At 40.2% G+C, this 22,008-nt stretch overlaps 2 protein-coding genes across 2 annotated transcripts; both read right to left on the bottom strand.

The window, feature by feature from the left end:
• Nucleotides 1-555: 555 nt before the first annotated feature.
• On the bottom strand, nt 556-12,474 carry LOC308363661 (sodium/hydrogen exchanger 9B2). The gene is made up of 13 exons (XM_080836486.1): nt 12,342-12,474; nt 11,740-11,921; nt 9,329-9,530; nt 8,895-9,065; nt 7,715-7,857; nt 7,307-7,434; nt 6,543-6,718; nt 6,094-6,200; nt 5,327-5,476; nt 4,586-4,694; nt 2,675-2,811; nt 2,245-2,431; nt 556-1,867 (listed from the first exon to the last, which is right to left on the bottom strand). The coding sequence occupies exons 2-13, from the start codon at nt 11,821-11,823 to the stop codon at nt 1,812-1,814; spliced, it is 1,650 nt and encodes a 549-aa protein (XP_080692612.1). The 5' UTR covers nt 11,824-11,921; nt 12,342-12,474; the 3' UTR covers nt 556-1,811.
• A 584-nt stretch (nt 12,475-13,058) lies between these two features.
• On the bottom strand, nt 13,059-18,095 carry bdh2 (3-hydroxybutyrate dehydrogenase, type 2). Its single transcript, XM_080837889.1, has 10 exons — nt 18,006-18,095; nt 17,402-17,488; nt 16,348-16,426; nt 15,588-15,684; nt 15,101-15,209; nt 14,634-14,694; nt 14,327-14,440; nt 14,016-14,074; nt 13,309-13,401; nt 13,059-13,215 (listed from the first exon to the last, which is right to left on the bottom strand). Exons 2-10 carry the CDS (start codon nt 17,471-17,473, stop codon nt 13,162-13,164), a joined length of 738 nt encoding a protein of 245 aa, XP_080694015.1. The 5' UTR covers nt 17,474-17,488; nt 18,006-18,095; the 3' UTR covers nt 13,059-13,161.
• Nucleotides 18,096-22,008: the final 3,913 nt, after the last annotated feature.

Here is a 22,008-nt window from a genome sequence, read left to right on the forward strand (position 1 = left end):
CCAATGGCCAGGTTACTATGTAGATCAGATGTGCTCTAATACTTTTGTAAAAATCAAAGGCTATATAAATATTTGCTTTTTTAATTCAGATTTCAGACTATGTTCATTAATGTATAACATGTGCAAGTTCCATCACCGATCACAAATACATCTATGATGCAATGACCTATTCTTTCTGAGAAGAGCAGGCAAATATGTTCTCTGCATCTTAAATGATACAACAGTACTACCAACAATGTCATCCTCTGAGCAAGGTTATCTTGTTTACATATCATTTGCAAATCTGACCTTGCAAATGCACTTTCAAAGAAGGAGGAATGGAGGGAAATAACCTTTAGTATCCTGTGGACGTGGCGCTCTTCTCTGTCCATGCAAAATATGTTGGCAAACTAAATTCAACGTGCATTACTTGCCATTGTGTCCATCCAAGCACAGTTGCCATTGAAAATGAATTGGACACAGTGACAGACAATTTCTCTCTCTCTAGTCTGTTTTATTTTTTATTGTATTACTGCAAACTGTACATGAATGCCATTTTATGGGATGAATTAATGATCTGGATGATGTTATGCAATCTGGGAAAATAATGACTACGTACCTCTCACTACCATCTTTCCGACTTAAAAAAAAAACACACGATAGAACAAAATATAATTGTCTTAAATGTTAAGTTTGCATACACATGTAAACACAGTAAGCCCTATAGAGGTTTTACAACTTTCACTATACAAAACATATTAAAGCTATCATCACCACACCAATCAAACAAAACCATAAACATTTAGTCAAGACAATGAAAGAGCAAATAATAATGAATCATATTTTTAAAACCTGACCTCAATGGAGAAATGTAAAGGAAGATAAGCATCTTAAATAAAGGCTCACCTGAACCACAACAGTTACACATTAAGGCCGCAATTTAACTCTGTCATGACCCAGTTCTGCTTTCTTTTCAACAAAAGAAAATGTTGGAAACAAAGCTTAAATTTGACAAAAATGGCTATTCTCCATAATATTATGATAAATAATCAGCCTTTAAAATGTAATTTATTCACTACTGTTCCGACAACCAATTTTCACCAATATCAGAAGTAGTTTGCAATATAATTCTAAACTTCATTAGAAATCACTTTCAATTCAACACTAAAACCTAAACTTACAATAATAAAAAATGTTTGGTATTGGGTTGATTGTTTTTTTGTTGATATTGCACTCTCAGTGTATCTCCAAAGCATCCACTTGCATAAATAAGGTAAGTGCAGTGGTTCCCAAACTTTTCATAGAGATGTGGTGCCTTAAAACATTTTGTAGTTATTGCGAGAGGTTTCACGCCCTCTACCCTAGAGTTACATAGTGCAATACCAGGCATTCTGTGGCAGTGGCACAGACGCCATTCTCCGTATTACAAGTCAGTGTACCACCAAAATGATTTTTAAGGTGATATTTTAAAATTGTTACCCCCTTTGTCAATGAAAAATAAATCAGATGCCCCCCATCTCCCCCCAGTATGGGAATATCGACTAATTAGTCTTGTGTTACTGGCCAGGTGCAGGGATGGTGTATAGTGGATCCATGAGATGAGGGTCAGTGTCTAAGCCTTTTATGAAGCCTGTAAGCTGGAATTTACAGGACTATAAATACACAATGATTCACCCGTACCAGCAGCATGTCAGCAAAAGGCCCAATCAAACCCCTGGGCAAAGGACTGGTTTGCCGGAACCTGCACTTCCTTCTTCCTCTGGTGTTATAGGTCACTTATTCAAATGCCATACCTCCCCTTCCCCAGCCACTCCATGGCAGTGGAGAGCACATCAGATGGCACTCTCATAAGTGACTGGGGTGTCTGTCGACTGTCTGCCCCCCAGACCTGGAGCACAAAACAGATCAGTCAAGACTGCAAAATACGCAGGTGTAATCAGAATCAGTTTTGCGACATTCCCTCCTAATGTGTGGCATGGTAGTAACAGTGGGCCTCCTGGTGTCCTCTTTAGAACAATGCAATAAGCAGGTTAAATAATATCAAATAGTTTTCTCTTGTGATGTGAATTTACCTAATTATTTAAGACGTAATGTAATGTTAGCTGTTAAATGGGAATGCCCTAACTACAAAAGAAAATTATTGAATTAATGAATTATTATTAATAATAGTAAAAACAAATCTTTCAAACACAATTGACACATGTTAGGCAAAAAGGCCCTATATAAGCTCCACACAAATAGATGGGCGGGAGGAATGGTGTTTACCCCAGGCAGAGGGGTTCTTGGGTTTCTGAAGGAGGAATGGTCCGCAGAGGCCAATCAGGAGGGCTCCGATGGGTGCTGTGAGGAGGATTGAGAGCACGGCCACCGTCAGCACGTCCATCCCGTAGCTCTCTAGCTCGGTATCCTGCTTTTTGCGAGCCATGTCCAGTGCCGTGGACCCAATTGCTGCCTGCAGGCACAGTAGCAAATCTGCCTTAACCACACACACTCACTTGCTGAATTAAGTTCATCTTCGCATTATATAAAACATGTACATGTCTCCACAGATTAGGGAGTCTGATCTATGTGATACTGTGCCACTGGACTCCCTATGTTGTCTTCATGGCATGATGTTATGACGGTCTTGCTCTTTAACTTAAATGCAATCAAGGGTATGGTGGAGTTGGCATAGTCCCAAACATCCCATTTGTACCTGAACTGTGGCTTTTGGCATCCAGGCTATTGCTATAAATATCTTCTCTTTGAAATTGAAGCCTGCACACATCACCATCATAAACGTGAAGAGAAGACGAACAGCCAGTGCAATCATAAGAGCTGCAATACCTAAACCTGTGGAGGGAGGGAGAGAGAGACAGACAGACAGACAGACAGACAGGACAACCTCTGTTACAGTCGTGGTTGATCAATCAGTTTGCTTAGACCCTAACCTTTGAAGCATCAAGCAAACTTCACAGCCTAAACATACAGTGCCACTCGAAAGTATGTGAACCCCTTGAGCACTAAGAGTTTTCTGTTGTTTTACCATGATTTTTCATTTTTTTCATCACCAATTTTCCATAGATGAAATGTTAGGTTAATGTTTATCATTTGCATGTACTTGTTTGGAGAGAATTGTTTGAGAAGCCATGAAATGAATGCAGATGAAACATGGAATTAGTCCATTTCAAAAGTAAGTGAACCCCCAGCTGAATTGGTAAAGTCAAGCAGGTAACAGATTAGGTGAAACATATTTGGGTGCTTAATAAGTAAATTAAGCAAACCGATCAACTGAGACATCCTTAGGGAAAGGTTTGGGCAACACAGATTAAAAGAGAGAGGAAACCAACCAAACTACTGTAGTGCCAAGGTGTACCCACACAGATCAACAATGCCGAGAGGAAACGAGATATCCAAGAACATCAGGAAGAAGGTACTGACAGCCCATCAGTCTTGGGAAAGCTATAAGACCATCTCCAAAAGATTCCAGCTCCATCCATCCATCCAAGACAAATAATTTAGAAATGGAGGGCATCCAAAATGACCTCATCTCTGCCTTGAGGTGGACGCCGATCAAGACCATCACCAAGAAGCACCAGAAGAAGAATAAATCAGGTAAAAGTCAACCCACACATCACCTCTAAAGAGTTTCGGGCCTCTCTGGCAGCATCTGGGGTAAATGTACATGGGTCTACAATCGGACGAAAATTGTTGGTTTTGATCGTGACCAAATAATTCTATCTCGGACTCATCTGCCCAAAGAAGGGACTTCCAGAAGGCCTTTGTTTTATCCAAGAGCACTCTGGCAAAGTTGAAACGGGCAGTTTTGTTCTTTCTTGAGAGCAGAGGCTTCCTTCTAGCAACCCGATCATGAATGTCATGTCTATTCAATTTCCGTCTGATTGTAGACCCATGTACATTTACCCCAGATGCTGCCAGAGAGGTCCGAAACTCTTTAGAGGTGATGTGTGGGTTGACTTTTACCTGATTTATTCTTCTTCTGGTGCTTCTTGGTGATGGTCTTGATGGGCGTCCACTTCTAGGCAGAGATGCGGTCAGGTTGAATGCCCTCCATTTCTAAATTATTTGTCTTGGATGGATGGATGGAGCTGGAATCTTTTGGAGATGGTCTTATAGCTTTCCCAAGACTGATGGGCTGTCAGTACCTTCTTCCTGATGTTCTCGGATATCTCATTTCCTCTCGGCATTGTTGATCTGTGTGGGTACACCTTGGCACTACAGTAGTTTGGTTGGTTTCCTCTCTCTTTTAATCTGTGTTGCCCAAACCTTTCCCTAAGGATGTCTCAGTTGATCGGTTTGCTTAATTGACTAATTAAGCACCCAAATATGTTTCACCGAATCTGTTACCTGCTTGACTTTACCAATTCAGCTGGGGGTTCACTTACTTTTGAAATAGACTAATTCCATGTTTCATGTAGTTTTTTGGCTACTCAAACAATTCCCTCCAAACAACTACATGCAAATGATAAACATAAACCTGACATTTCATCTATGGAAAATTGGTGATGAAAAAAATGAAAAATAATGGTAAAACAACAGAAAACTCTTAAGTGCTCAAGGGGTTCACATACTTTAAAGTGGCACTGTACGAGTTATGGGTGCTTACCCACACGGTGGCCATCTAGAGTTGAGAAGGTGATCTCGGTACCTATGAGACCAAAGAGTAGAGGCTGGAAGATGTCCCAAGCCCTGCCCACTATCTCCTCAACAGGAGCCTAGAAAAAGAGTGGCACAGAATGTAAATCTTAGTGAGATCACACAAGCACATACAACAGCACTAAATAAACCTGGCAGACTAACAACTGAATTGACCTCATAAATAACACCGATACCAGGGTAACTGTGTATTGCTGACTACCGGTAACTAAAAAAATCTATGTTCTTATCCAATTACTGGAAGTTCGCTCAGTTCACTGCTACACAACATACAAGCATTGTCACAGTGTCCGTGTTACACTGGGTTGTTCGGATATAAATGGAAGAGAAGACCGTTAATGAAATACAGTGCAAAAAAATATAATTTGGGGTCAGAACACCTATTTAGAAGACAAATTAAACAGCAGCAAGCAGATGGGTGGTAACTCTTAGCAGTGAACCTTGCTGGCAGACAACACTTACTGAAAAAGCCATTTGGTTGTGGTGAGGTTTTTTTTAAGTTAATGTGGAACAGTTAGAACAGAAAGAGAGATATTTAGAAAAAGAGAGAAAGCAGGAAAGAAAGAGAAGACTTAACTGAGTGTGCATCTGTATAGCTGTCTAATGTTTTTTCCCCCCCAGCTGGGTGCTGTCAGTGAGGCGCTAACTTACACTCACACACACAGTAGGGGAAGAGTGGAGCAAACCTGACCTTTGTATCCCCCCAGCCCACTCCTGCCACGAAGGCCAGCACCAGTGTACAGAGGCCTCCGGACCCAGGGAAGCCGGCCACGTTACTGCCAAAGACAGCAAACACAGAGAGGCCCAGCACAAAGAAGGAGCGCTTCATCACCACATGTTTCTACATCAGAGAAAGCAAGAAAAAGAGGATTGGATACAACACAAAATGATACCTAGGACTGTATATGACACTCAATAATATATTTATCTATATACATTTTTTATATAACTTTATCCAGAAGCTGCAATCCACATCAAACTCTGCATTCAAAAACATGTGAACACATCTTTGATGCTTTGTGATGAGATCGCTTGAACCGTATTTGGTCAGCAAACCTGCATACAACTAAGATGTACGTTTAATGCCAGTAAACATGACATTCAGATAACAGACATTCCTCTTTGAAATAAGGCACACATCCACCTTGTGCTTAAGATAAGACAATTCACCTGCATTCACCCCCATTAAAACTAAAGTAGCCTCACCACTACTGCTGAAAATTGGCTCACTATTTGTCAATTCAAAGGGCTTTTGCAAATATTTGATGGCGGAAATCCAACTATGAAGAGGTAAATGGTGATGTGCATGCTGACTCTTTTCGCACGGTAAACTGCAAATGGATCTCCGTCAGTCACACAAAACACACACATTAATGTAACATATGACTATACTACATGCGTCTTAATGCCAAGATTGAAGAGGTTCTCAGTCATCATCAGCGTCGCTAAATTCCTTACCTGGTCTTTGCTGGGAAAGTACTGCAGGAAGAAGCCCAGCAAAATTCCAGCCACCATACCCCCGAATACCTCCAATACGCCCCGCAGTATGTTAAACCAGGCGGCCCCTTTAACAAAACACACGTGGGATGACAATTACTGTAATGCCAAATAACAATTTGAATCATTCCTGGAGAAAAATGTTTAAGAAAAATAGTTTAAGTTAAATATGGCACTATGATCAGACTGCTCTATGATTCCCATTGTGATTTGTTAGTGTGCATTCACAGCAATACTGCAAAAAAAACTAAGTATGTGGACTTCAGCTGACCTACCCTGGTAAAGATACACTTACTGAGTGAATACACAACCCTCAGCTGACATATTAAAGGCTGGTAGCTAGTACAGTTCCAGTCATGTGGGCCTCACTGATAGGGAAGGGTTTGTCCCAGTCATGGCGATCATTGTACCTGTGGCAGAGGCCACGCCCAGGCAGGTGGTGAAGCCAGTGATGGCCAGGATGTCGTCGAAACTGCCTGCTGCCATGAGAAGGGTGGGCACCCCCTGCTCCACGCCATAGCCTTCTTTTGCCAGTACCAGCATGGAAGGCACCACCACCGCAGGAGACACGGCTCCCAAAACAAACCTGCCACGCAACAGGACAATAGTGCTGGATCAGCAACTCGCTTCACATTAAGAACCCTTGCGGTACATGCAGGGTTTTTCCCCCACATACATACACAGAATACTAAAGCAGAAATAAGGAGATCTGTTCCAAAACTAGCATGCTAACTAAAAAAACAAAAAAACAAAAACCTTGCAAACACCACCAACAGCCCTGTTGACACTGACAGAAGCCTGCCAACACTAACTGGTGTCTTTTGGCAGTATAGCTTGCAATGACATGCTGTTAAAGCTTTTCTTCCATTTTTGCAAAGTGTTCCAGCCAGGAAACACAGAACTACATAGTGCATATCCTGGATGGCTAATGGTAAAGACACAGTTGTTTATCTGTCCTTCACATGGCCATATGCTATCAAAATGAATTTGAGGATGGTACCAAAACTAGTTGCCTATAAACCCATACCTCAAAAAGTGTCAAATTGTTGAATAGTGTTACTTTAACAAAACACACACTCAATCAGAGATCTCACGTCAACAAAATGTGTTAAGACTAAAAAATATTTCAAGAAGTTTTATTATTATTATAATTTTTTAAAGTAATTTACTGTACCCTAGTATGAAGCCCCAGACCCATGGAAGTCCCATGATGAAGTGTGAGGCCAAAGCTACAGTGCCAGCCTCGATCAGGCAGGGTCCCATGGCCACCCGCACACACACACCCTTCAACTTCTTAAGAGCCTGATGAAACGAAAACCAGAACAGAACATAACAGCAGGTTCAGAACCCTTCATGGACCAAACACCATTTAAGACCAAAATACCACTATTTCAGCAGCACAGAAGCTTGAATTCCCCATGACTATACATGCATCTGTGTCAGACAAAAAATCCATACAGACAAAACTGTATGGATACAACAACAAACAACTAAGTCTGATGTAGTAGTGCAGCCCTTAAACGAAGGAGGAACACTTCTTATAAAAGTAAGAAGCGAGAGAGGAGGGTCAACATGGACATACTGATCCATCCAGGCCGAGCCCAGCTCTGGCCAGAATGACAGCGAGGGCGATTGTCCTCAGCGAGGATGACCATTCTTTGTCGATTTTGACAGCATCAGTGACCTTAGGGATGTTCCTGAGGAGGATGCCTGCTAGCAGCATGCCTAGAGAGCATAGAGAAAGAGGGAGAGAGAAAGTGAGCAGCTGGCTGGTGAGAAAACAGCAAGTCGTAGTATTTCAGAATATTCCCACAACACTATGAAGTCCTACTCAGATATCACCCCACAGACACAAAAATCCAAAGAAAGCATATAAAATCTGCAGGAGGTGTTTGTAGTGAAAGCACAGTTTGATGGCACTGATGACTTTGTGAAAGGATAAAGTGTAACAATATCTGTTCACAGGAATATAAGAGTGACTCATAAAAAGCTACAAAGAATATACGTATAATGCAGAATGTCTGGGAACTCTGAACTTTCTCAAAACTTAGCTCTGTCAGGAATGAAATGGCCAATGAAAAATTCCTGCCAGCTTTGCCTTCCTTTACTGCAGTAACCCTGGGCAACTAAGCCCCAAAGACATCAAATCAAAAGTGGCCCTTTGGAATGTTAAATGAGAACACTTCTTAAATATCAGATGAGAACACATCAGACAGATTATTGGAAGAGCTTCACTATCCCACATCAGCTTTTTTTAACATCACTGAAGATCTTAACTGACTGCTATGCATATTGTTGAGCCTAGGGGAAACATAGCACAGCTCCTTTGGCCAAGCACTAAGGAAATGACTGACTTATACCGATACTGATAATACCTATTCAACAAGTATATATTGTGTGGTAAATGCACCACAACCCATCAAGCCAAGTAAACAGCAGGGCCTATCTGGTCTAAAAGAAGGAACACATCATGTGAGAGTGAAAATTAAAGATGTTATTTGAAAAGTAAACAGACCAAAAAGATAAGTTAAGTTTCACCCTCACTCAGATAAAGGCAGAACACACACACACACACACTTGTACATGCTGGTACGAACAGATACAGTGGAGTGTACAGTAAACAACCATACACACAAGGCTAAAATGAGTCCTGTTCTAGAAACTAATTCCTTCTGCCCATTGCTCCTCTGATAAGGTCATTGTGACCTTTGTTTACTGTAGCTGGTGAAAAGGAAATGTTTATTTAGTGATATGGAACCTACCTAATAGAGGTGGCAAGGGAGGTAGTTTTGGGAGGCGGATGAGCCCAACAACTCTGCCAGCTATGACTGCGCAGATGAAGAGCACAACAATGCCAAACAGGTTGCCCCCTGGCTCACACTCCTCCACGGTGATGGACCAAACCACCCCAAAAAGCACAGCAGCCATGGTCACTGTGGGCAGTGAAACAAGTAGTATTAGCTTCAAGCACATGAAGTTTCAGTTAGTAGCAGATTCCATTCCAAGTCAACAACAGCTAACAAGACCTAACTGAGGAGAAAACAAATTCCAAAATAAAAAGCACTTAAAATGTTTTTATTCATACGCATAACCAATCCATAGGCTGAATGTAAACTTCTGCTAAAAAACAAACAAAAAAAAATGCTGCTATTATAAATACTGCCTTTATCTTAATCACCATACCCTATCAACCGACCTTTGGTTATGAGGGCAGCGATGATGCCCCTGGGGGGGCATATCATCTGCAGTCTTTCGCAACATTTGTCTGGTGGGTCGGTGTTGGTACCGGCGTCCACCGAGGTCACAGAATGTGGAATGAAGACGGTCTCCTCAGTCATACTAGGGCTCTCAGATCGCTTTGGCACCACCTGCAGCGCTTGGTCTGTGTTGAGGTGTGACTGGATATGGCACACAATAACATAACAGTTTAAACAGTAATTCAGACAATCGGCATCGGTTCAGTAAGCAGCATTGAAGGGAGTGGATGTTTGTGGATAAAGGGGGGGGGGGGGGGGGGGAAGGAAGAAAAAAAACAGTGCCACAACACAGACTGTAAGAGGTGTGTGCTTATCATAGTGTAAGTAAACCCTATTAAATGGGCTGTAGGCTACTGCTTCATTCTTTAATCACCGTTCACAAGTACCATTCACTTGGGGATCCGGCTCGGTTTAGTTCGGCAAAGGATGACGTCACCCCATTCAAAGTGAATGGGGATCCGTTAACCCTTACGCATCAACGCATTCTAACGCGTACATGCCACTGATCTCTTTTTGAGATCAGTGGTACATGCATAGACATCCTATAACGTATCACCATTCCAAGATGGCGGCCCTGTGTCTCGTCTCGCCTGTCGGCAGTTACGTTCGATGCTGCGTTACGTCAGGCATGGGCAAACTACGGCCCGCGGGCCGTATACGGCCCGTTGAGCTTTTTAATCCGGCCCACCGAACTTCTCCAAATATTATTAAATTAAATTGTACCTTTCTCCTGTAATGCCCCCATTTCCCCGCTAGATGGCGCATGATCTTGCAATGCATGTGTGGGTCAAAGCTAGCTTTGTTTATTGTTTCCATGGTAACATGAGCCATCTCAGAATAATTTGCTTTTCTGTCAGCAATTTCTGTTATGCAGCACATGAAGGTTAGCCTGACGATGTCATACTCATAATTCTAGTCAGAATATGAGTCTGAGACCGGACTATTGGGCTGTGATTATGGGGCGTGTTTCAACGAACCAGGAAAGAAAATTCCTCTTCGCTGAATTGGATACCTAGAACCAATCAGAGCAACGTAGTATTTCCATCTGATAGATTAAACTTTTACCTGATCCCGTAGGAAGGACGGCAAAAACATCTTTTCAATCGACAAATGCCTTGATCGCGTTTCTCTGTTCCTCTTTCAAAATGAATGCGCTGTCATATCTGTTGATGTTACTTAATTAGCACTCAAGGCTAGAAGCTACCATTCGTTTGAATGTTTTTTTTTTCTACGCGTTAGCATAACCTATCAATAATGCTCTAGAGTGCTTCAGTTAAGACCCATAATCCTGGGCAACACTCGTTTTGCGTATACACAACTAACCGAGTCAATGTAGACATATAAAAGTCGTGTAGATAGCTTAAATCATATAAAATATGTCCCACTAAGCTTCCGAGACGGCGCCATCTTTGTTCGATGTATACCGGTATTCTATCTATATCTGTCCATCAACGTATAAAGCCCGCCCTTACAATTTGAATGGTCAGATCACTTTTCGGGGCCGTTTAAACCCTCCCAACTAACTCGACTCCAGACTGAATCTCCAGACCAAAAATTTTGTGGGCGGAGTTCAGGCTGGTATCCAGGCTACATGAAGGTAGGAGAACGGAGGAGAACGGAGGGTAAAGAAAATGGTGCTTGATCTTTGTCATGCATATTTTCAAATTGTTCACATGTAGAATATTTCACTGCTATAAAAATATAGAAAGCAATTGTTATATTTGTCTTCTCTGTCAGTAGTTTGATTCGTTTGCCAGGCTATTTGCAGATTCTGTTCCATTTGCCTCAGTGATGGTCAATTATTATTAGGTAAAGAAGCAATATTTTGCAATTCCTATATTCTGTTTTGAGAAGTGGGTATACGCTATGCTGACTGAAAAATAAGTGGGTATACTCCTCCGTATACCTGCGTATAGCCTGGACTACACCACTGATTAGTTCACACAAACACTCTATCCATCTGTTCCTGGCCCGGCCCCTCTGTCAAATTTTAGAACCCATTGTGGCCCGCGAGTCAAAAAGTTTGCCCACCCCTGGTCTACGTAATAGGATGTCTATGCGTACATGTGTTAAGGTCACACTCTCTGATGAGTCATACAGCTTTCAACATTACTATAACCGTACCGGAAATAGCGCAGATTGTTTCAAAGAACTGTGTGTATTTTAGCAGGAGAAAGAAAGGATTTAGTGACATTATTCAATTATAGTCACTACATCACAAAATGAGTTATGACATGGCTCTCAAGTCACTATTCAATATAACAGCACACGACTTATCTCAAATTAAAATCTACGAACATAATCTGTTCGTCTAGTCGCCCTATGTCCTCGAACCTATAGCATTTCGTACCTGTGCATTGTTGCATATGGGGCTAACTTCTTCATCGGTCCCCTGGGATACTGAAGAGTGTGGTCTTGACAAGGTACCTTCCATCGCATAGCAGCTTTACTGTGTTCTCAATGTGACTGACCATGGGTGAACTCCACTCCAGATGTACACCAGAATCTGGCTTACTTCCATCAAGGCGTCACCTAACGTGAGGAAGTGTTTACATTGATACAAGGAGATGAACAACTGCTGCTCCATAAAGTTGAATACGGTTATTGCCAACTGCTTTTAATTCATACTCTCCCCATGAAATAATACGAAAGCGTGCGGAAATAATTTAGAATGATTTGGCAAACTGTAGCCTGCATTTGACAGATTTCTACAAAATCTGAGTAGAGGCATTTACAAATCAAGAATAAATCAAGAATAAATCATAAAAATGGTCGTAGCTAAGAACACATTGAACAAGTACCACTGGTTGTTCCTTTGACAGGTGGAATATGTTAGCTAGATTATAACAGGAATGGGAGAGAACATGGGTACGACGTGGGTATTTTATAGCGAAGAACTTCACCTGTTCATCCAACAAAATCGCACAAGCAAACTCATTTTGGTTACATTACCTAGTGATGAGTTGTGACGTTTCAGACTTTAATTGAAGTCAAATGACAGTCCAACGCTGGCAATCTCTTATGAGTCGGAGAGCATAATAAACACAAAGCTAGCTAACGAAGATAGTTAAGCAGGCAACCGTTAGTTAATCCCATTTCCATACTAATCAACGTTCGTCTTGATGCGCGAACATATGGCACATTAGCACAGAGAACAGTGGCATATGGTCTGGGGTAAGACTCTTAGCTTACTAGCCAACTTGCTAGCTAACCATCACCTAGGACTGCATATATCTTGACGTCACTTATGTTAAGTAGGGAATCACCTCCACTCCGCCCTGGTTACAGCCCCAAAAAATTCGCCGCGCGTTTTATTATGATACTACCTCACGTGCTAGTTAATGTTGAAAACGTCTGATTTCCCACGCTTAACGCAGTTCGGCGATAAAGAAGAGTTCATACAAGAAAGTTACACTATACGGTTCTACAAACATTTCTAGGCACGTCCATTAAAAACTAAATCGATCACCCACCTCATGCCACACCGGCAAAATGTCGCTAATGTGGATGCATGGGGGATCGTTCAAGATCACAGGAGGACGTCCCACAGAAGCAGGAGAGGATTAAAAGTGTCCGACTGAAATATAGCACGGAGTTTGAAAACATCCCCTTTTACATTCAGAGGTAATTTCGCTGTGCAGAATAATATTTTAAATAATTAAACCCAGCTTTGTCTGATCACATTTTATTTTCAAACAAGACCACATATCACATGACAGTGATTACACTTTAAGAGTTAGGGTACACAAAATGAATTGCAAAACAGCCTTCTTCAAAGTCTCCATCCGCCATCAATGATGTGTTCAGTTCCTGTCACATAGGCTGACTGTGAAATGAGAGTATACATTTTAATTGACCTCTTTAAGCACAGGCAATAAAATGTTTCAAATTATTGTTATACTAAAGGAGAACAACATACCTCATCTGAGGCCAAGTATACACACAGATGGGCCACTTCCTCAGCAGTGCACATTCTGCCAGTCTTCTGTCTGGCAAGGAAGTCCTTCAGGGCCTGTAGGACAATAATTCATTGTAAATATATTTCATTTTCAGATGCTGCTCTTCAACAACTGAAGAATTTTAAGGTAGGCTATTAAGACCTAGAATGGCCTAAAATCCAGAAAAGCCATAAAACTATCTGCCAAGATCTAACATGTTTTTTTGCTCTCACGATTTAAAGATGCAGTCTGCGATTCTAATCCCCTATACCTTTTGTCAAAATCAGCTAATTGCATGGTGCTCTAGCTGTCCGTTCAGTGTACACAGCCCTTGCTCTGTAAATTGGAACACAACACAGTGTCTCGGACGGAGCCATAAACAATCCCAGCCAATCAACACACATGCTTCAGGAGCATGGCTGGGAAGGTAGTAATTTGACAGGCTGTTGAGCAAAAATATCAACAACCTTTCACCAACCGAAACCAAATCGCAGACTGCATCTTTTACAGCAGCAAGGGCAAAAACCAAAGTAAGACGCATGCTTACTGGAGGAATCTGATCACAAAGATGTCATGATGTTTATACTCTGTTGTCTGACTGTCTGACTATCAGGGTACCTCTGTGTGACAGTTCTGAAAGGGAACGTTAACCTTAGTAATGACATAGACCCATGGCAGAGGGAAATACCTGTTCTGGATCGGGTCTGGCTTGGATTCTGTCCCTCAACGATGGTGTGTCCACAGTTCCTATGACCACAAAAGATACAAAATGGCTAAACTGAACTCTATATGCATAAGGTCATGTTTGTCATTAGTTTGTTTTCATCCATCTCAGGTTAACACGAAGGTTGGCAGGTTTACAAAAACACGTTATAGGAAGAGAATTTAAAGATTACACTATAATCAATAAGTCAACACAACTAACTGAATTGGTAAATGTAGTAACACTGCTACTACTTCTACTACTACTACTAATAATAATATTGATAAGATACGTACCAGGGCAGACACAGTTGCAGCGAATGCCTTTGTCAATAAAGTCTGCAGCCACAGATTTGGTAAGTCCAATGACTGCCGCCTTAGAGGTGCTGTAGACGCATCTGTCCACTACACCTGAATGTTAGGCATTAAAGTGTTGAGCAAGAAAATGAAGACATTTTTACATACACATCATGATACGTGTGACCAAATGAAGGATTAGGTTGAGTGCATCTAAATTTGTGATAGTATGAAAGTACAAACATATATTGTAAAATATCATATATCTTTTTTCAGAATGTAACATTTACTGTCACAAATTGAATACCTTTGATACTGGAGGCAACCGATGACATGTTAATAATATTTCCTGATTTCTGGGCAAGCATCTGCATTCAAATAGAAAATTGATGTCCAATAAGAATTTTTCACTTGAACATCTGAATTAAACTATTTAAAAAGTGAGCCTTCAGTGAGCAGTTTATTAGTTTACCATTTTCATTAACCATAACATTTACCAACTCTTACAGAAACATTTAAGGAGTACTTAGAACAACAACAGTCTTGAGGCAATTTGGTCAGTGTTATGGTCTAGAGGGATTAGGTGTTAACCCCTATATGTCAAGGCTCATCGCAGTACTTAATCCATGAATCCGGATGGGGGCATGTCTGTTCATTACCAGTCCAATGTTGCTCTTATTTTTAAAACCACTGAACATAAGAGTGGAGAGAAATAGGGCAGCATGTGTTCTCTGATAATCCTCTGAAGGAGGGATACTTGCAGGTCAAGGTCACCTTGGGCAGGAAGGCCTTAATCATCAGGAACATACTGCGGAGGTTCACATTCATTGTAAAGTCCCAATCTTTCTCCTCGGTGTCCAGAATAGAGCCATGATGGACAAAGCTGAATGGACAGATAAGTAAATGGTTAGTTTGAAACAAGAGAAAGGAACTGTGGTAATTATAAACTTTATCTAAGAGACACACTGAATGTTATGGAGACCTGTAGGCCCACAGAGAACAATGGTAGGGTTCAACAGATGATAAATAATAGGTTTGGACATACAAATAACATACACTGAAATAGAGTGGTACAGGTTAAAATTGTGATTGCAAAAAACTCGGCAGGTATTTCCAATATAAACCAACTCATAATTGTATAACCCTGCAGAGTTTATTTTGACAGACTAAGATGTCATATCATTTATCTGTCTTTGTTAAGTCATTTGTATGGATAACAATGTTCCTCTTGGCAGGACTAAAGGTAACCAAGTTTAGTTACCCAGCAACATTGAACAGCACATCCACACGATCAAGCTCCTTAGCAAGAGCCTCAACTTGGTCTCTCCTGGTTACATCAACAACCTTGGTCTTAATTCCTTAATGAAACAGAAATTGTATGAATGAATTAAAGAACAATAATTAAAATCACATGAGATTGAGGAAAGTGCAGAGAATCCTTAAAAGCTGATCACTTTTGTGTACAGGGTGGGTTGTGCAAAGATTTGAATCTTCATTAATAAGATTAGCATCTGAGTAGTAAAAGACGCGTGTACACACACACACACACACACACACACACACACACACACACACACACGTGTTTACTTACAAAAGGTAGACTGTTGATAAGAAGGAATATATCAATGACACAATACAAGTCAAGGACTGTAAATGTAGATACTTAAGCAATACTGAATTCTATAACAATCACTTTACATTAAGAGAAACAAAATTAGGCCTAGCTCTGTCATTGTCAGTAGGGTTATGTCACTTCATATACTGTCTTTTGAATTCAAACTATCTAACTCACAAATGAAGTATCAAGAAAATATATTTAACACTGTGTTAATTCTGTATTTCATTACTGTCCCATCAAAAAGCTATTACTGCTATTACTGTTACTGATATTCTTCTATTGTACAGGTACCATGTACCATGAAGAGAGTACAACAATTTGAACAATATATAGAGCTTGTCCATAAATATTTGATTGTTGTCCATTAGATGGCAGCAGCAAACCACAATGAAAGGGACCATACCTGGAACACCATTTAGTTCTTTCAGCTTTTCTTCGTTGATATCAGTAGCAACTACTTGTGCTCCCTCCTTAGCAAAGGCCTGGAATCGCATGTCAGTTTTGATTACTTCTATAGAAATGTATTTTCCTGATACTCTTTTTCTCTTTTCTAAATACAAGTAAGGTCAGCCAAATAATGCTGTAAAATCTGTAATACACCATAGTCAGCCTTTTAATGAATTGATCAGTTATGGAAACAATACCATTCATTGCTTTTTTCGTCTCTTTGGGTCTCCTTTGCACACTGATCTAACCTGTTCTAAGATAAAATAATGGTTGAAAAGAACTGACCGTACCCTGCCCAATTTCAGTTGAAAGACCCATATTCACAGTATGCCTTCAAAAGGAATGTCCTTTGCAACAGACAAGCCGCCATGTTCACACATATGCCACAGAAACAACTGTTGGTGTTAAAGGTAGTTTGTTTGTATTGTGGGGAACCACACTTGGATGAACCACACAAGTAGATCAAAAGCGGAATTCAGAGAGGAAACATAGTTTGTATTTAAACATAAAATTATGTTATTCTGAGGGCATGATTACTAGTTATAATACCCTGGCTTTAAATGTGTCTTAAATATGTTATTCTACAGAGCTGACACTGAAATAGAGTGGTACAGGTTAAAATTGTGATTGCAAAAAACTGGGCAGGTATTTCCAATATAAACCAACTCATAATTGTATAACCCTGCAGAGTTTATTTTGACAGACTAAGATGTCATATCATTTATCTGTTTTTGTTAGTCATTTGTATGGATAACAATGTTCCTCTTGGCAGGACTAAAGGTAACCAAGTTAAGTTACCCAGCAACATTGAACAGCACATCCACACGATCAAGCTCCTTAGCAAGAGCCTACAATGCTGACAATGAGGGAAACAAACACTTCTAGCCTACAGTTTGCAATTAACATGCTCACATAGAGAACACCGGTTCAGAAGTTTCTGCTGCATGACTGACCTTTGCTTAGGAAATGTTTTTACACCTGCAGTGTGTTAGTCGTAAAAGGAAGCTTACTATGGCTGAGGCCCTGCCAATCCCCTGCGCTGCAGCAGACAGAACGATCACTTTTCCATCCAGGCGTCCCATGACTAATCCCCTTTTCTTCATTTTAAGCATTTTCAGGGGAGAAAAAAGATTACGGTTATTTCACCTTTCATGTAGGCCTATGTTTACCACATTTAAGATAATATCGCTTAATACAAATGTATGCCATTTATTGAACCTTGCACCTACACTAAAACATCAAGACACCAAAATATCTTGTTTACTGTGATTATGCTGCATGTAATGTTCAGTCAAAAAAATTGTATCCCCATGAACAACACTAGTTTGCGACAAAGTTCACTTTACCAGGATTAATCGGAATTTTGCGAAATCTAGGCTAATCTCTGCAACAATGCAACTCCTTGAAATATCACACAGACTATAGCAGCCTATTCACTTTACGCCGGCACACGAATAGTCCACTGTAGGCCTACACCACGTTACCAAAGAAAACACAAGAAAAACACGTGAAACAGGCAACTAAATAAATTGTTCAGAATATGAAAACTGTATCTACAATCAATTAAGTCTCCCCCAAAACATAATCAATTGTTGGGAATATGAGATTACTCACTTTATCGACTTTTCAGTACCCCGGACACTTTCTACGTCAGATGATACACGAGGGGAGGAACATCACGTTGTGCATTTCTCACGATTCTATTGGATAGCTAAGCAAAGTTCTCTCACTTTCATAAACGGAAGTAAAGCAGCTCATCACGTGAAAGCAACAAATATTAAACCATATATATCACCATTAACGTAGACCCCACCAAAATTCTCTGGCACAAGGATTATTGCTTAGAGTATGTTTTTGTCTGATTATAGTCATGTTCACACAAGCTCCATTTAAATAACTGTTAGTGGTAAAGGTAAAGTCCACTAATCTAAACACTTTTTGTCAAAATCATGGTCCTAGCTGTGTGTTCATTCTATGTTTAAAAAAAAAAAAAATGTTATCCAATGTTCATACAGTCTTGGCTCTGTAAATGGGAATCGTAGCGGTTAAGACTGAGCCATCATAATCAATATGTTGCTTCAGGAGAACAGAAGGGAGGTGCAAGCGCTGACATTTCTCTGCTACAGTGAAGAAGATATGGGTTTAATTTGACTTACTAATGAGCTCAAATATCAACAATGATCAACAAGATCTTTAGCACAGTCTACAGAATGAATTGGGCTATACTGGGGTTTAACTAGGAGGTAAAATTTGGAATAGCTTGCCCCTCCCAATAAGAGAGTGCCCTTCATTTAACACCTTCAAAACTCACTTAAAACAGTGGCTCCTAGACAATCAGAGATGCACTCACCTCTAAACTGACACAATTCATCACCCATATTCTATCCCCAAAATTCAAAACAGTATAGAGGCGGATGAATGATGTCCTTGTCATCATGTTTTTCTGTTCTGTTTTTTGTTGATCATGTCCTTGTCATCATGTATTTTTGTTCTGTTTATCTGTTGTTTATATGTACGCCACCATTATGTGTTTAAGTGTTTAGTGTATGAGTGCTTTCTGACTGCTGTCTGTCTCTTTGTTTGTCCTATGTCACCTGCCTAGGGACTGCAGATGGAAAGTAGTTATTTTTACTAACTCTGGCATATTTACATGGTGTTTTATATACAATGTTCATGAATATGCCTGTTCCCTATCAATTAAACCAATAAATAAAAATAAAAATAAACTAAACTATAGGCTACCTGTTTGATTCCACCCGTTGCTGCTGCTCAGCCTTTTCTATGGATTTGGTGTTGGTTGGTTACTTATACAAATCAATAAAGCAGATTGAACAGATGAGAGGTTGAACGCTACATAAAATGTGTTTCCTGTTTGCCGAGTGGATGCATGTACGGCCCCGGCTAACAGAACACAACAGAAAACAAAATGCCCTGTTGTCATGTGATGCCCTGTTGTCATGTGATGCTCTGTTGTCATGTGATGCCCTGTTGACATGTGATGCCCTGTTGACATGCGTTATGTGATGCCCTGTTGTCATGTGATGCCCTGTTATCATGTAAAATGTATCTATTTTACATTTATGGAACGTTTACTTATTTATCTATCTATGTCTCTTTACTAGTATTTGTAACCCCCCCCCTTTATTTCCCTTCTTTCCTACTGTGAGGCGCATTGTGTTACCTTTGTGTATGAAATGCGCCGTACAAATAAAGTTTGATCTGATTTGATTTGAACCTTTTTGTTTTACTCCACTTAAAATTAAAGTTGAGGTATTAAGCAGACCCTTTTTTCCTATGTGACTTACAAAACATTAGAAACAGTGTTTGATCATTTAAAAGTATAACCATCAATTATTAATATACTTCTTATGATAATAATAACAATAATACCAAAACTATGATTATATCTTTAAAGAATGGGTCAAACAAATTAGCAGTTTTTAAAAACTTTTTGAGTGTGCATATTCATATGCCTGTGACGACGTCTCTGCAGCGAGCTCCACACACTTTCTCTGTGCCGGTCTGGGGGTCTGTGCTTTTGAGGAGCTCCAGCACCTCGTGTAGTTGGCGACGGTTGCTCCGTGTCGGGCTGCGCTGAGGGCGATGGCCAGGTTCATGCGCGCGTCATTGTGTTGAAACTCCATCATCCCTCATGTAACACGCACCACAAACAAAAAGTGCCTTGACTGCGATCCCTTGCTGCCCAGAAAATCCAATGATAACAGATGCTCATCAGAGGACAGTGGTCAAGCGGGGGAATAGAGCTGAATCACAGCATTTAAATAGGCTGATGCTGATCCAGTGGCTGTCCTAGGCAAGAGTGAGAGAAAAATTATGTAGCATATTGTGTGAAATAGGATCTAATCTTCCGAATATTATAGCCTGTGAACTGCCACGATCTTAAGACATGCTCAGAGAAAGTCATAACCCCCAAGTGCAGATTCGTGCAGTTTTAGTTGGGGTCAGAAGATGAACCAAGTTGGATGTGGTAATATTTTGTGGGATATTTAGATTGGCTTGGAATACCATGATTTCAGTTTGGAAAGATTGAGCTGAAGGTGAGCGTTTACCAGCCCATTACGCAGAACAACATAGGGCATATACTGGATGGCTAGTGGGGAAGACACAGGTGTATATCTGTCGTTCACATGACCGTGCTATCAAAATTAATTTGAGGATGGTACCAAAACTAGCTGCATATAAAACCATAACTCAAAAAGTTAATTGTTACATAGTGTAACTTAAAGTGCTTCAAAATAGGTTTGGCTTTTACAACCAAATTTGTTTTTGTCAGGAGTATGCATTTCCTCTGGTAAATGTAGTAGTCTAGCAGATATAAAAAATGGAAAATACACTTTTTACCAAACACGCATGAACACAGATGCAAATAGATTGACGTGCAAAAATGTGCTCTTGTGTATGAGCGGTTCTAGGCTATTTTTCAAGAAGACATATTTCATTACAATAGAAAGACATGATTAAAGGGAGCTACCACAGGCCACTGCAGACGGGACAAGGAATGCAGCGCATAGGCATCTTTTATCAGAGCAGAGTGAATGATGGGGCCACAGTGCTTAATTAGCACTCTCCCATTTCATCATATGTCAAGGTAATGAACATTTCATCTGCTTTTACATTACAGGGAAATCAATAGCATTGACACAGGAGTGTGCTATGCTATAGATTAATTGCAAATCAGTTTGTGTGGTGTCCAAATTCAAGCAATTAGGCTATTTAAAAAACAAGATTGCATCTAAGAACTGTTCAACATGGTACTCAGTGATGTTTGCAAAAAATGCACTGCTCAGATGGAGTTAAATGATGCCTGCATTCTAAGCAGAGCCAGGAGGAAACACTTACAATTGAGTTGGTACTGCTTATTAGAAAATTGAAGGTTGCTATCTTAAATCATACATGCATATGTTAGTGATGTGTTTGTGTCTTTATGTATCTGTCACAGATTAAACTGGGACCCTTAACTCCACCCGACACAGGTGGATATAAAAACCGCTCCACACCCTACTCCACACAGAAAACAGGACAGTTTGGTTAAAATAAATATATTATTTATTGCCCCCACCGAGCCACATGTATAAGGTATCCCACACCCTCCCCTTCTCAGCCCTAATGGGGCAAGAAACCTCCCTCACCTTATCAATGGGGGTGGGCATAATAATAATAATAATAATAATAATAATAATGCATTTTATTTGTATAGCACACTTTCACATACAAAGATGTCTCAAGATGCTTCTGTTAACCTTCCCCAGGTGGTAGAATGACGAATTGGCATGCAAAAGCACAACAGCGGTAATTACTGTAACAACACTGGCTGCCATTCCCACATGACACCAGTACGGTGTATTAACATCAACATTATGTCTTGTGGGAATACACAAATAATTTTTACAGTTAACATGGATTAACTTGTTGCTCTTAGAATTATTTTCAACAGACACAGCAACTACACTAACAAAAAAAAAATCAGGATATTCTAAATGTGCCTCTAAAGTGTAATGATACCTTTATTGAAAAGTTTTCTGGAATTATCTCCATTGTTATGTAATTCTGGCTATGATGATAGATGTTTTTGGCTGTCAATAAATCTGGAGGCAAA

The sequence above is a fragment of the Sprattus sprattus genome, assembly GCF_963457725.1.
Source record: "Sprattus sprattus genome assembly, chromosome: 4".
Lineage (NCBI taxonomy): Eukaryota > Metazoa > Chordata > Actinopteri > Clupeiformes > Clupeidae > Sprattus > Sprattus sprattus.

Bases quoted from the DNA above. Each gene is read 5' to 3' on its own strand.
- bdh2 (XM_080837889.1), bottom strand. From the start codon at position 17,473: ATGGGACGCCTGGATGGAAAAGTGATCGTTCTGTCTGCTGCAGCGCAG. The intron at 16,427-17,401 runs GTAAGCTTCCTT...ATGCGATTCCAG, and splicing joins TTGGCAGGGCCTCAGCCATA to GCCTTTGCTAAGGAGGGAGC. The intron at 14,695-15,100 runs GTGACCTTGACC...ATTTGAATGCAG, and splicing joins TTAAGGCCTTCCTGCCCAAG to ATGCTTGCCCAGAAATCAGG.
- LOC308363661 (XM_080836486.1), bottom strand. From the start codon at position 11,823: ATGGAAGGTACCTTGTCAAGACCACACTCTTCAGTATCCCAGGGGACC. The intron at 2,432-2,674 runs GTACAAATGGGA...CTGTGCCTGCAG, and splicing joins TGCCAAAAGCCACAGTTCAG to GCAGCAATTGGGTCCACGGC. The intron at 1,868-2,244 runs GTAAACACCATT...TTTGTGCTCCAG, and splicing joins CAAGAACCCCTCTGCCTGGG to GTCTGGGGGGCAGACAGTCG.